Source organism: Acipenser ruthenus, chromosome 26 (genome assembly GCF_902713425.1).
Source record: "Acipenser ruthenus chromosome 26, fAciRut3.2 maternal haplotype, whole genome shotgun sequence".
NCBI lineage: Eukaryota > Metazoa > Chordata > Actinopteri > Acipenseriformes > Acipenseridae > Acipenser > Acipenser ruthenus.
The window spans coordinates 24,407,213-24,420,645 of NC_081214.1; the positions used below are offsets into that span (position 1 = coordinate 24,407,213).

A 13,433-nucleotide genomic window follows, 5' to 3' on the forward strand; every position below is an offset into this window, starting at 1 on the left:
ACAATAAACATGTGAAGAAAAGAGAAAAGGGAACAAAAACTATCATTCTCCAAAAAAAGGTATGGTATATAATACTGATAAATGGCACTCCAAATACATTGCAAAATAAACTAATTATTAAATTAAAAAAAACAAAATCGGAATTAGCAAACAAACCCAACAATACTTTACCTTCTCCAGGAAAGTGTAGCTCCATATTTTGCCATTAGCCCACATTCTAGAGACTATCCTCCCGTTCTCATACTCCAGTCGCTCTGACCAGTTCCCCCTCTGAATGCTGGTTAGCAGCCCAGCAGGAGAGTAGGTGACATTCACCTCATTGTACTTGCTGCTCGGGGACCAGAGCACGGGGCGGCCCATTTTATCATAAAGAATGCGAAGGGTAAACTTGCGGTGATCGTCGTAGATCTTGCCCACTCTTGTTGCCTGATCGAAGTCTATGGACAGCAGGTTTCTGTTATGAGCCTAGTAACAGATACAATAACAGAATATCAGTGACGTGTGATCAAGCTCAAACAGTCAGCGGTCAGGCAGCCCAGCAGTAAAAATAGTTGGTGCTAATGAGTGCTACATTCTCTCAATATAACTGTAAATGTACATGGGGCATATGTTAAAATGTCAATTTCAATTTGAATTACGGTGCCGCAGTCCTTATTTTTTTTTTCAGTGTTAACTCTTCTCGTGTGCGTTTCACAGAGTTGCTGGTAAGACATGATTACCCGGAGGCGCCTCTCGAAGGCTGTGTAGTTCCCCTTGGCCTGCTCTCTACGCTGCCTCCACTCGATCAGGCTGGGACTGTGCTCGCCGGGCAGGGTGATGTTGCACTTGCCCACGGTGGGGTTCACCACCCCCGCAGAGATGTGCGGCTCTGTGTTCAGGGTCAGCTCCATGCCGCTGGCGAAGGTCACACGCAGAGAGCCGTCTGCACTCACGCGGTACGTGTTCTGTGCATGGTCTGGAAAACACATTCAATCAGATAAACACGTGGGCACAGACATTTCTAGAGCTCTTACAATGTACTGGATAATAAAAAAAAACCCACTAGAACCATGCACATGCGTCTAAACTTTTAAACTGACTGTATCATACACATACAGAACCTTCCAGCAGTCCTGGGGAGGTTACTTGCTGAAGTGTATGTTTTACAAGCAAAGCTAGAAATTCAGCAATCCTTTACATGCATTATTAGATAGGCTTGCCTACATTTCTGATTTTGCTTGTAACACATAGTGTCCTAATATTTGTAGCAGGAAAGTGCCAGTTTTCTTTTAATTGTTGCCCTAGCTTTAGTGCCCCTACATTGCAAAACAAATCTCCTTTTCGATGCACCAGTAGACGATAAAAATGACACGTGCACATCTGAGTGTTCAGCGCTGTTTAGGCTTGGAAGAATTGATACTTGCACACAGGACGTCACTGTCGTTTGGTTTACGTGAGACAAAAAGGAGAACATCCTGTTTACCCTCTTCGGGTCTCCACAGACCACCAGCTCTTGACACCTTTGCAGAATCTTCTCACCAATGAGGCTTTAGTACAACAGACGTCTTTCCAAACATGCATTTGATAACGTGTACCTGTCATCTCATTTACACTCTCAAAGCAGACGTGTGAATAGACGGCTAGGCGCAGCACTAGCACTGTTTCACCAAGCAAACTGAAATATTACCGGTGTTATTGCATCACTATGAAAATGAAACTTATTTGAGAGCTTGTTTAATGTTTGTTAACTTCACTTTGAAATGCAGCTGCTGTATTTTTTTTTTTACTGAAATAAATAAATACATAAATAAGGAACTAAATAAATACGTAAATGTCAAACTTGAATTGAAAGCGCTGCAACAATTACGTCTGTAATGATGAAAACATGCAAATTGAAAGCAGCTTGATACCCTTTGCTGCTTCGGCATGCAAACAGCCCTATTTCAATACATTACAATCGGAGGGCATTAATCATTCCAGCACATCCACGGTGGCTTAGAGCCGAGGAATCCTAAACCGGGAAAGCAATCAGTTGACTCCACGTTTGTGGATTTCTGTAAATCGCCTGCATGCTTGTTTAGTGGGAGCATTAAAACTGCTCTATTTATCCCTGGAGCCCTTCTTCTGTTATAACATCTAGGAGCAATTTATCTTGATAAGGTGGAAATATCCCTTGTGGTCCCCACCATATTCTAAAGGGTGGTTAAACGAAACTCTAAATGGCTTTGGTGGTGATCTGAGGGGGTTCAGAGGGACTGCAGATTTCTGTAACTGTGCAGAACTGCAGTGCTTTATGAATGTGGTTCTTAGATCACGTGGGAGCCTGCCTTATATGAATAGAAACCTCTAGCATAGAGGGGAAAAAAGGAGCCTTTCCACTGCCATCTATGACTGATCTGCCACTTCAGTGAGGGGTGTAACCTAATGCTGAAGGTACCCTGCCTGCACTAGGGGCCTGTTCAGGCTTTTGTTATGTAGTTGAAATCTCTAAACATCTTCCAGGACTAATATGATTCAGTAAATTACCGTACAAATCATTACATGGGACTCCATACCTCAGTGTGGTCCCAGTTGAGTTGAACCGCTGGATAAGTCGCTCAACCGGGGTCACAGTAATACACGGGTCTCCATTCACTGTGTGACGTGTTCATAAAGCTTTAACACTGCAGTGAATTGATCAGCGAGTGTGTGATGTACGAACACAACCCTTCGTTATTGCCACTAGACCGCACTGCCTCCAAGACAAGGGATTTGTATCAGTTTAATCCAGGGTGCCTCCTTGGGTGTGCCGTTTAGAATGAGAATGCTTATTAAAAAAACAAAACAATAGGGCTGTTCTGTTTTTCATTCTCTCAACCAAAAACCTCCCCTTTCATTTCATGCTGCTTGCACATCTGAATCACTGAGGTTTGGGATCTTGCTTGGGGAGACAAATATCAGACCGTTTTTGACTCTGTCTGCTTATTCTGTCTATGAGCTGTGCACGCTTCCAACTGCAAAAACTGTTGGGTATAAAAACCCAGCCTCTTTGTTTGCAGTTATAGTTTCCGATTCAGCAGCCAACATCTGTGACTACTAGACCACACACCTACTTGACAACTGCTTTGAGCTATGATGACATTCTGTGTGACAATGGAAACTTCACTCACCAGAAAAATTGAATTCAATAAAAAATACTAATAAATTCCTCTGTCCATACTGTGACCATGTACAGCTATGGCCAAAAGTTTAGCATCACCCTAGAATTTAAGATACATAATAAAAAATAAAAAAACATAATTTAGATCTTTTATTTAACATCATGTAGTCAAAGAAACTACAAAATGACATCCCAAAAGTCTAGCGGAAGCCATAATAATAGTACAGTATTTTGTTAGATTTTGAAATGTCACATTTTTCAATTTGTGTCAGTTTTTCGTTAAGTATATGGAAAACTACAAAGCGGTGTGTAATTCAATATGTTAATCAACATTATTCAGCAGGCTTTATTCGACTTTATGAAACAAAATGAGATAACATTCTCTAGGGTGAGGATGCAAAACATCTGGCCATAGCTGCACATTCTTCCTTTCGGATTTGCTTTCAACATGTAAGCGAGTATATTAACCACAATGCAAAAGAGCCGGGCCTCGTCTGCATTCGTGGTTTTAGACCTTTTAACCTCCTCTCATCTCACAGACAGGGGACAGAATCCGGCACGGCAGTGTATCACATCTACATTGAATCACATTTGATTTCTGACTCAAACTGACTACAATGATAAATGCTATTTGGCCATAAAATTACAATAGCCGGGTCATTCAAATGGTCAATAAAGCACTGACCCTTTCTGTTCTTTAATTCCTACTAAAGTGTTATAAAAATGAACATGGTGTCAGCATTGGGTACTAATTTGTGCAGATAATCTGCCTAGCACTTAGCAACCACTATTATTTCTCATTTTAGAATCGCAGCAGATATCAAGGTGTTTGTTGTGGGCATCAATATGCTACATTCCCAGTACTGCCGAAGTGGAAGTGTATCACTGAGTGCTGTCTCTCGAGCCTCAGTCATGTCACATTGACTCCGCTGGCACACAAGGTCACAAAGTCTATCAGTGGTGTGCTACTCACCTTGCCGCAGTGTATAGATGGTGTTGGTTGCTGAGAGGTTGGTGGTGGTGACAAAGTTCTCCTTGTTTGAAGTGTCCACTTCCACTCGCACAGACTTCTCCGTGTTGCTCTGGAGACTGCTGACCTCCCCGGTAGGGAAGGTCGCGTTGATCAGGTGACCTTCAGCATTGTACCTACACACAGACACGGTTGTTATTCAATGCAGACAGCCGTGTCACGATTGCATCTCCTAGTTGGGAAAACTAGAAACTTGAAGAACTTGAAGAGGAAAAAAAAAACCCTTTCCAGCTTTGCCTTTTGACAGCATGCTTTCATATTTTTGGAGTTAATTTCTCACTCTGAAGCCTCTACAGTAATGATACAAGTTATAGGGTATAGTGTTAATCAAATAAATGGCATTGAAAAATGTGTTTTGGTATGTCATTTATAGGTAAACCAATAGGTTAAACTGCACTGTTCAACATACAGTGGTCTAATAGAGGGTTAATGCCTGGATAGTCAGCTGCTGTAGCTGTGCTCAGTTTCACTGCATCTATTATCACTGGAAGGTGTCAAAAGCTTATCTGAACTAAAAGCAGTTGCAGTTGCTTAATTTAGACTCACAGTGGTTTTAACTTCACTTCTTGTCTGGCCGGGTTGAATGTGTTGCCGATATTGAGACTTTCAGAGATATGTGAACAGTCTGTGAAAGTCAATGGGAGTAAATAATGGGGCATTCAAAGTAGAAAGTATTGACTATTGATCACAGTTTAATTAAAATACTTTATGAATTTATAAAAAAATTAGGTATAAGAATGTCAATGTAAACATGCATTTATACTGTCACTTTATATATATATATATATATTTAGAGAGAGAGAGACTGTATTTCTGTATGAACATTATATCAAAGAAACATATGCATTAAATGAACATTTCATATGTTTTGTGATTGAGAGCATCAGCGTTGTTTAGCAAAGAGGGGTCCGATTCCAAGCTGTGTGCAATATCGAAATGCTGACATTTAAAAGCATATTTGCGTTGGTCTGTTTGTGATGTATTTTATTTCTGGTAAGCATAGATTTTAATCGATAAATGAGTATGATGGTACAAGTCATGCTTAACTGAAGCAGAAGATTGTGACTGCAGGTATATCTGAAAACACTGCCCCACAGCACACACGTTCAGACGGTAGAGTTTGCTTGGAAATGCTTTTTACATTAAACGAGTCACGACACCCCACGACTCCTGGGGTGCTATAATAGTGTTTCTAAGAAACAGACATTTCTATAAAACCTTTGGAAAAATGTATTTGTTGAAAAAGGACACCACCTTTCTTCTCAAAGAAGTAGGCTAGACTATTTAGCCTCAGCAAGACAAAAAGTTGCAACAAAGGCTGCGTAGCTGTCTAGACAGATAGTCCTTGAACATTACTGTTATGTAAGCCTTATATATACAGTATATAGCACAGATAGAGAATAGAAAATACAAAACAAACAAACAAAAACATCTGTATTGTACAGACAGAACATCACTTCTGCAAAAAATCTGGAATGTTTTGAGCAATCTGGATATGCACCACAAGAGGGCGACGTGCTCCACAGAAAACAACAACAAGTTGTTTGTCAAGTAACAAAGAAACACTGGCCCCTACACCCCAAAGCTGAATTAAATTGCACCCTGGAATAAACTGTTAAATAGTCGATAATAAGTGTCATAAATTCAAATTTTAAGAGGCCACTTGCCGATGGTGCCTTGGGCAGTTTTATAAGCGGGTTTAACTGCATGACAAATGACAATTGTTGGTAATATGTTCAGAGCTATACATTATTGTGTGGGGAATGTCATTACGCCTGCCTATATCCTCTGGGACACCACACCAAATTAAACAAATAAACACACACATAAATATTTGAATACAAATGCAGCAGTCTGTTGCTCTGAGCTCAGGCAGTAACCTATATAAATGAATTCTAGCATTAGAGTCAGCCAAAAGAGGTGGTGGTGACTTCTGTCTGTCGACAAGGATTTCTAAAAGCACCAATTGATAATACCCGCATACGAATTCTGCTATGTCAGAGCTGGTCAAAACATTGTGTTTAAAACCCCCAAATCAGGTGACTCCCTCCCTCAACTACATAAATCTAACAATAGTCTGAATCCTTTTGAGTTTAGTCCACACCATGAAATCATTCTGAAGTAGTCACCAGTCAGACCAGTCCTCACCAGGAGCACGCAGTTCTCTCTACTGCAGCTTGGACGGCTCAGATTAAAGCAGTACAAATAAATCAAGAAGGAACGGGCGTGCTAGCAACTGGGATCTGTAGGTCACTGGGCCACCCGAACAATTCCAGAACACACCACAGCAAAGTAAGAACAATATCTTACTCGTAAACTGTGGTCCATCCGTTTTCATTGCTCTTGGTTGCTAGGAGGCCGCTGTTGCCATGGTAGGTGATCTGTGCGAGGTCGTGGCCCTGGGCGGACACCCTATTCAGGGCCCCATTGTTGCTGATGGTGAGCCAGTAGACCTGCCCTCCAGGCACCACCAGCCAGAGGGGCACCCCATTGGCATCCCTCCGGATGTGCACCGAGTTTCCGTTGCTGCTGATGATGGTGTTGAGATCCTGCTCCCCGCTGTAGGTGAAGTTGTAAATGTAGTCCCCGGTGATGAGATTGAGTGTGTGGAGGTGCGTCCCGTTAGTGCTGAAGAGGTAGAGCTCCTGATCCACCGCCGAGGCGATCTCGTACATGTGCATGCGGTTCAGCTGAGGCTTGTTGCGGCTCAGGGCTCGGATCCGGACGTTGCCCAGGTCTGCGATGTACAGCGTGCCATCTGGAGACACTGCCATGGAGGAGGGGGCTTTCAGCTTGGCATCCCTGGCATAGCCACCATCGCCTGAACAATGAACAGAGTACACCGCATGAGTGCAGTGCATTCCTGCATTACAACATTACATTTTCTGTCCCAGGGCTCATTGCGACACCTGGAATTATCGTTAGGTCTATGTGGTCAGGTCTAACATTAGCATTATGGTTTAAAAAAAGTCGAAAAATGAGCTCATTAGACACTCACAATTAATTTATCTCGTTTGGGACTGACATGATCAGTGTATACCCTCATTAGATAATGTTAACTCGAGGAGGGGGGGGGGGTCTGCAAACGAAAGGACAAAATTGATATTTCTAGCATCTGTAGCATTGCTGCACACAGTATGTTTGCTGTGGAGAGATGAGACGAGCGGGGAGTGTGAGCTATGAGCTATCTCCATGAAGAGAGTAATCATCTGCTAACAGCATGGTGTGATGGAAAATATGCAAAGTACAGCACAGTACCATATCAAAAACAAAAGAAAGTGAACGTTTCACACCATTGCCTTTGCGCACAAGTGACTAGGCTTGTGCCTCCCTCTAATGTAGAACCTCACCCTAATGAGATTGCATCTGTTAAAACATACACATTTTGCATTCAAAAATCGAATATTATTATACAGAGGAGCTACACTGAGGATAATGTTCACTGCAGTCAAACTACAATCTGAGCCCCGTAATGGCCAAGTAGCTTAACTGAAACTGTGGAAGCTTCTGTAAAAACAGCCACATGTGCCCTTTAGAAATACTTTATTAACTATTTATAGATGTTTAATAGGTTATGTCGATTTGACACTAGAGAGGGGGTTATTAATAGACTAGTGCATGGGCCAGAAGGTAATATCACTTCATTGCTGCACATCTCTATATTATTGTGCAATGCTAGTTTCTGAATTACAGGTTATTTTATATATTTAAACAATTCCGTCAATCGTGATGCTGAAACTTTGCAGTGCTCAGTTTCCGTGGTAACACAGATTAGGAATAACTAACTAACTATTATCAAAAACTAGGATGTTTGGAGATCTCAATGGTGACCCAAAGCGAGAATATAAGGTTCATTTTCCGGGACGTTCCTTTTCCCACCTACCTGAAAAGCAGTCGCAGTTGGGATCAATCTTGCAGTCACACTCCGTGGGCGCTCCGGCGATGACGGAGATTTCCCCGTTGGTTGTGACTTGCTGGATGCGGTTGATCTTCCTCTCGTCCGTCTCTGCTATGTACAGAACCCCGTGTTCGGACACGGCGAGGGCTCGTGCTGACTCCAGGGTGGAATGCACAGCCACTTTGCTCACCAAGTAATGATCCATTCCAGGGACCTGGCAATGTATGGGACGTCCCGCCACAATCCTGACCCGGCCTTTCTCCGAAACCTGGATCACGATGTTGTTGTCTAGGATATACAGCGAGTTGTCCAGAGGGTTTGCTGCTAAATCTGTTGGCCATTCCAGACGGACCTGCAAGGAAATGATATTCTCCCTGTTATATACTGTACATTAAATCCACCTGCTTTGAAGAAAGAGCCGTGGTATAGACCTATGGCTGTAGCCTGCTGTGTTAAACCACAGTGGGATTATTTTGGGGGCATTACTATGTTTTTTTGGAGGAGGTAATCCCAAATAACCAGAGACAGGTAGTTGATATAATCCACAGTGATTCACCAGTGCTGTAAAATGCTCTGAAAAATAGGTTTCCTTAGAGTTATGTTTATTATTTTTTGCAGATTATTTGTTTGTGTGATAAAAAAAAGCTATTTATGCGGATGCTATTGAAAATGTTTTTAATTGCTGGCAGAGCAAAAACGCAGCCAAAAGAACCTTGCAGTAACACCTGTTGCAAATTGTTTATTTGTCAGCGGTTTTGTTTTTGCACTGTGTTGATTTCCCATGTTTAATGAGGGTGTTTAAAATAGATCAAGTCTCTTTTAACTTGGATGCTGCCAGCTGTTTCACGCCATCTCACAGACACACACCTCTACTGAAGTGCAAGAAAAAGGAAATCGCTTTTAATTGGCTTTCACTTTCTACCAGATGGACAACTTCCAGGTCCAAACATTCCAAAAGACACTGTTTTCATTTGATCTATGAACCGATGAACCGATCCTAAAGTCAGGTTTCAGGTAGAAAGCTAGTTAACACTTTACATTGTGTCTCTAATTACTGTGTATTTACATAGTAGTTACTTCGTAATTACATGTGCACTTCCACATAATGTTATTGAGCATAGCTTCAATGTACTTGATGTGTACATCTTTTTGCACACTATATGTAAGTACACAATTGTATCAGAAAAGGGTTAGGATTAGGGTTATATCATACATTATATCACATTAAGTACATTGTAATTATGTGGAAGTACACATGTATTTACTAAGTAACTACTATGTAAATACACAGTATTGGTGTTGCGTTTGCTTATTGTCTTTGCTTGCTGAGAGACCCCGGGACTGCTCAGGCACACACCCACACAGACAGGTTTCCTCTGGGAGCTCTCCCTCCTGCCAGCTCAAGGTTGGTAACATTCCACTATTGTTTTGACAAGGCATAACATGGAGGGCAAGCAGGCCCCTATTCCCTTCCAGCGAGAAGCAGACAGGGGAGATACAGAGGAGTTTCTAGAGCAAGGCCAGACAGGAATAACAGAGAGAGAGAGAGAGAAAGTTCTGATTTACAACAGAGGATCTTCGCAGGATTGATATCATTTCCCTTGAGAATATGATTCACAATGCCTGCTTGATACACAGTGTTTGTGCAGGGCAGTGTCTGTATCAGGGACACCTAGTTCAGCAAGGCAGCTTCACAACATAATCAATCCCAAACAGCAGCGGTAAAGAGGTCACATAGAAAAAACTCTTAGTAAAACCTGGAATGGCTTCCAACTGCTGTGCAACGGGAGTCCTCTATGTTCCACTGTAGCGTCAGCCTGGCTGATCGTAATGCTCTCTTGGAGTAAACAGGTATATGAAATAAAATGCAAATCTGCAAAACGCTTAGCAAAGAAATAGGGCAGGTTATCCAGATCAAGGGTGCGAGGGTTCACATTGCGTGTGGTAGACCGGCTCCACATAAAGCTTGGGCCGCTACTCTGTGCACACTGCTGCATTGAAGCCTACTGGAAGGGTTGTTTTCAGGAGGCTCGGGGGTGTTGTAGCTCTTTGAGATCCCTTGTTAAGTGTTCAATGTATTTTATCTTTCAGCTGAAGATGGGAATATGCAATACAGTTTGGAGGAGCCCATCTTTTAGAACACTGCTTACTGTTTAATATATGTAGTGTATTTACTTAAAACTTGCAATGCAATAAGTACAGTATACATTTCTATGTATGTGTATATCAGTCTATGCATGCATGTATATATGTATGTATGCATGCATGTATGCGTATATGTATGCATGTATATATGTATGTATAAGCATTTATGGGTCTGTACTGATTAACTAAATACTGTACATTCTGATTAACATGAAACTTTCTTAGACTGATATTGGCTTCTTTGAATAAGAAGCAACATCAGTCTTTGAATGCCTCTTGAGTCCCAGTTTTGAGAGCAGGGTCCGAGTGTGCATTTCTCTATCCCAGTACAATGCTCCTGGAATGTGGGTTAATGTGGAGCAGTGACAGAGAACCCCTCCATTACTGCTGCTCACACTGACTCCAGGGCATCCCTTGGCAGGAACAACAAGAGACTTCCAGCCTCGCTGCTTTCAAACTTTTTATGAGTGCTTATTATCAGGAGTTTTGTGTACTGAACCTTTATATAATAAGGGCCAGATTAAGAATAATGGACTGCGGCTCAGAATGCTTCAAATGCAGTGTCTTAACTGCTTTGAAAGCTGGGTTTCTCAAGGGAAAACTGTGGTGCATTACAGGAGAATTCAACAGGCAATAACTCATGGAGCCAAAAATAAAATTAAAAAGTACACTTTTCTTGAAACGTTGAAGCGGCGAAGTGAGGGAACATCATAATATAATTTAGCACCAATTAAAGAACAAGGCACTGAGAGCTGTACTTAATAGTGCACCAACAATGGTTAGGAATAACAGCTGTCTTAAGATACACTGGAGAAGGGGAAGAAAGCATCGCCCCCAACAGCAACTTCTCATGATTTAACACACCCTTGTCGAGTGCAAACATCCTGCCTATAATAATGCTTGTTATTCCCAGTATTCTACTAAATAGCAATCCACAAGCAACCGACTCGAATACTCATGTGTTATGTAGTTTAACGTTTGCTTTTTTTAATGTTGAAATGCTTTTTACTTGAATTTGTTTTATTTTTTTTTATTATTATTTGATCATTATTCTGCATTGGTAATCAACCACTGCACTTGTGGGATGGTTTGTCCATTCAAATCTTTTGCATGTACTTGAAATCAAACAGGGGGTGTCATCTGAAGTACAGGTGTACAGTATCTTCTTTGGAATAAAAGAATATGGGTTAAAAAAAACGTAACCGTCTGATGATATTCTCTTTTAAACAACTGCAACACAAGTTTTACTGTTTATTTTATTCATATAATTTTTTTGTGCCGCATATTTTAAATTGCCTTCATTTCCATTTGATATTTCCCATCAAGAAAAAAAAACGGGATTGCGGTTCAAGTATCTCACCAGATGCATAAACCGTTTAATAAAAATGACTGCAAATACACGCCTGGCCGTGTCTGCGATTCAAACAGCCACTTAACACATTCAAAAGCCTTGCCCTTTTGCACACTTCAAGCCCCTTACTGAGCTGCTATTATAAATAATCGAGGAAGGAAGACAAGTAGAAATTTGGAAAGAAAATCACTTTTAACATGTTCGGCATGAAAACTGCACGCCTCCAATTTCATGATAAAGCTGGAGCTGGAAGCAGCAGTTGTGCAAGTCCGGGTAATATCTTCTGCAATTAAACGCTTTATATAACTGCAGAGCCCTGTTATAGGGTGAATAGGAAAGCGTGTATTGCAGTCACGGGCTGAGGCGGCATACCTGAGAGATGTCCATTCCAGAGTCACAGCTCAGTGGCTGGGTTGATGTCAGCCCGTTGGAACCAATTACAGTTGTGATCACGCCTCGCTCGTCAATTTTCCGAATCATCGTTCCATCGACAAAGTATACAAAACCCTTTTTGTCGACGGCAATACCTAGAGGGAAGCAAAACAAAAAACAACAAATGATATACACAGATTTATGTGTCACCTCATAAACAATTGTGTTAATTAAATACAAAGGACAGGGAATTGGAAATACATGAAACTTCAAAGCAAAGTAAGAATGTTGGTTTAGGCTTTCCTGGGCGTAATTAATAATGCTCCACTCTGATTGTAATTCTCCTCAGTGGGCGTGTCTGCTGCGTGGTTTATAAAAGGTATTAAAGGACACGAGCATTGAAGAGGGGTTTAGTAATGGTGAGGGGTGTTTAGAGACCTCACAGATTGATTCAGCAGGCATGAAAATGGACACCTCTCTAAAATAAAGTAAACTCAAATAGGTTTGATTTGACTGTTCAAAAGGAACCAGCAACAGTCTAAGCAGTTTCAGTGTTAGCAAGCAATATTTTATTCACGCATTTTTTAAATAAACTCATGGGTTGAAACTTTGTGAACACTGTGAGAATTCACAATTGCGTTCTAGGTTATTATGGGTTTTCTGGCTGGCAACACTGAAGCCATGGACAAAAATGAAGTTGTTAATGCTACAGAATGACAAATCCTTTAAACAGCATGTACAGTATTAAATGTTTATAGCAAAAAAAAGCTGCTCATCGGATTTGGTCCTTCTGGAAGGTTTAGACGGGGGGGGGGGGGGGGGGGGTCTGGAAAGTGATAGATGTGCTCCATCTCGCTGACCCGCTGTTCGTGGTGAATTTCAAAGACACTTAAGTCGAGATATTAGCATCTTTACTAATATAACCTATCGTTAGCGTGACAGGGCAGAGCCCTGCAGTATCCAGGAGTCAAAATGTAATATTGGATGATGTCATTCTTATGGACTGATGCACAGAGTAATTGCAAGTGTGGCGACCTAGTTAAAACAGTGCAAATAAACAACCCACTGTGTAAACACATTTTACGAATGCATGCATTCAACTGGATGTCAGAACTTATTTTCAACACTGGCAAACTGAACTAATGTCATGAACAGAAATCCCACTCTACCACTCAATAATAAGCTACAGTCCAGCTTGGTTATTCTCTGCTTCACTCAGACTCTCACAGACTGTATTGCTGCTCTCACCGTTTACAGTGCTGGAGACAATGACCTTTTTTGTCTTGCCGGTAATGAATTCTGCGGTCCCAAAGCGAGGCGGGAGATTGATGGCGCACCAGGCTGGAGCCCTATGTTTCTCCACAGGCCAGGTGCACCATTTCACACTTCCCCAAAACTGCTTCATCATCCTGTCACAGCAGACAGATTAAAAGACTGCTCCCTCCAGGCCAGGTTCCATTGCCTGTGTGCAGTGTGTCCTTTCCCATTCACTCCTTGCAAGCAATCTTAATCAACTCCT

The 13,433-nt window shown here is 41.6% G+C and overlaps 1 protein-coding gene across 4 annotated transcripts in view; it reads right to left on the reverse strand.

Moving 5' to 3' along the window:
- LOC117430552 (teneurin-1-like) overlaps positions 1 to 13,433 on the reverse strand; it is a 162,407-nt gene that overhangs the window by 9,380 nt on the left and 139,594 nt on the right. For all 4 annotated transcript variants that reach the window (XM_059001084.1, XM_059001085.1, XM_059001086.1 and 1 more), the window contains exons 23-28: positions 11,915 to 12,069; positions 8,032 to 8,398; positions 6,459 to 6,969; positions 4,092 to 4,264; positions 720 to 955; positions 172 to 465 (exon numbers count right to left, since the gene is read on the reverse strand). In XM_059001084.1, coding sequence (XP_058857067.1) covers positions 172 to 465; positions 720 to 955; positions 4,092 to 4,264; positions 6,459 to 6,969; positions 8,032 to 8,398; positions 11,915 to 12,069 — 1,736 coding nt within the window. The remainder of the gene's footprint in view (positions 1 to 171; positions 466 to 719; positions 956 to 4,091; positions 4,265 to 6,458; positions 6,970 to 8,031; positions 8,399 to 11,914; positions 12,070 to 13,433) is intronic.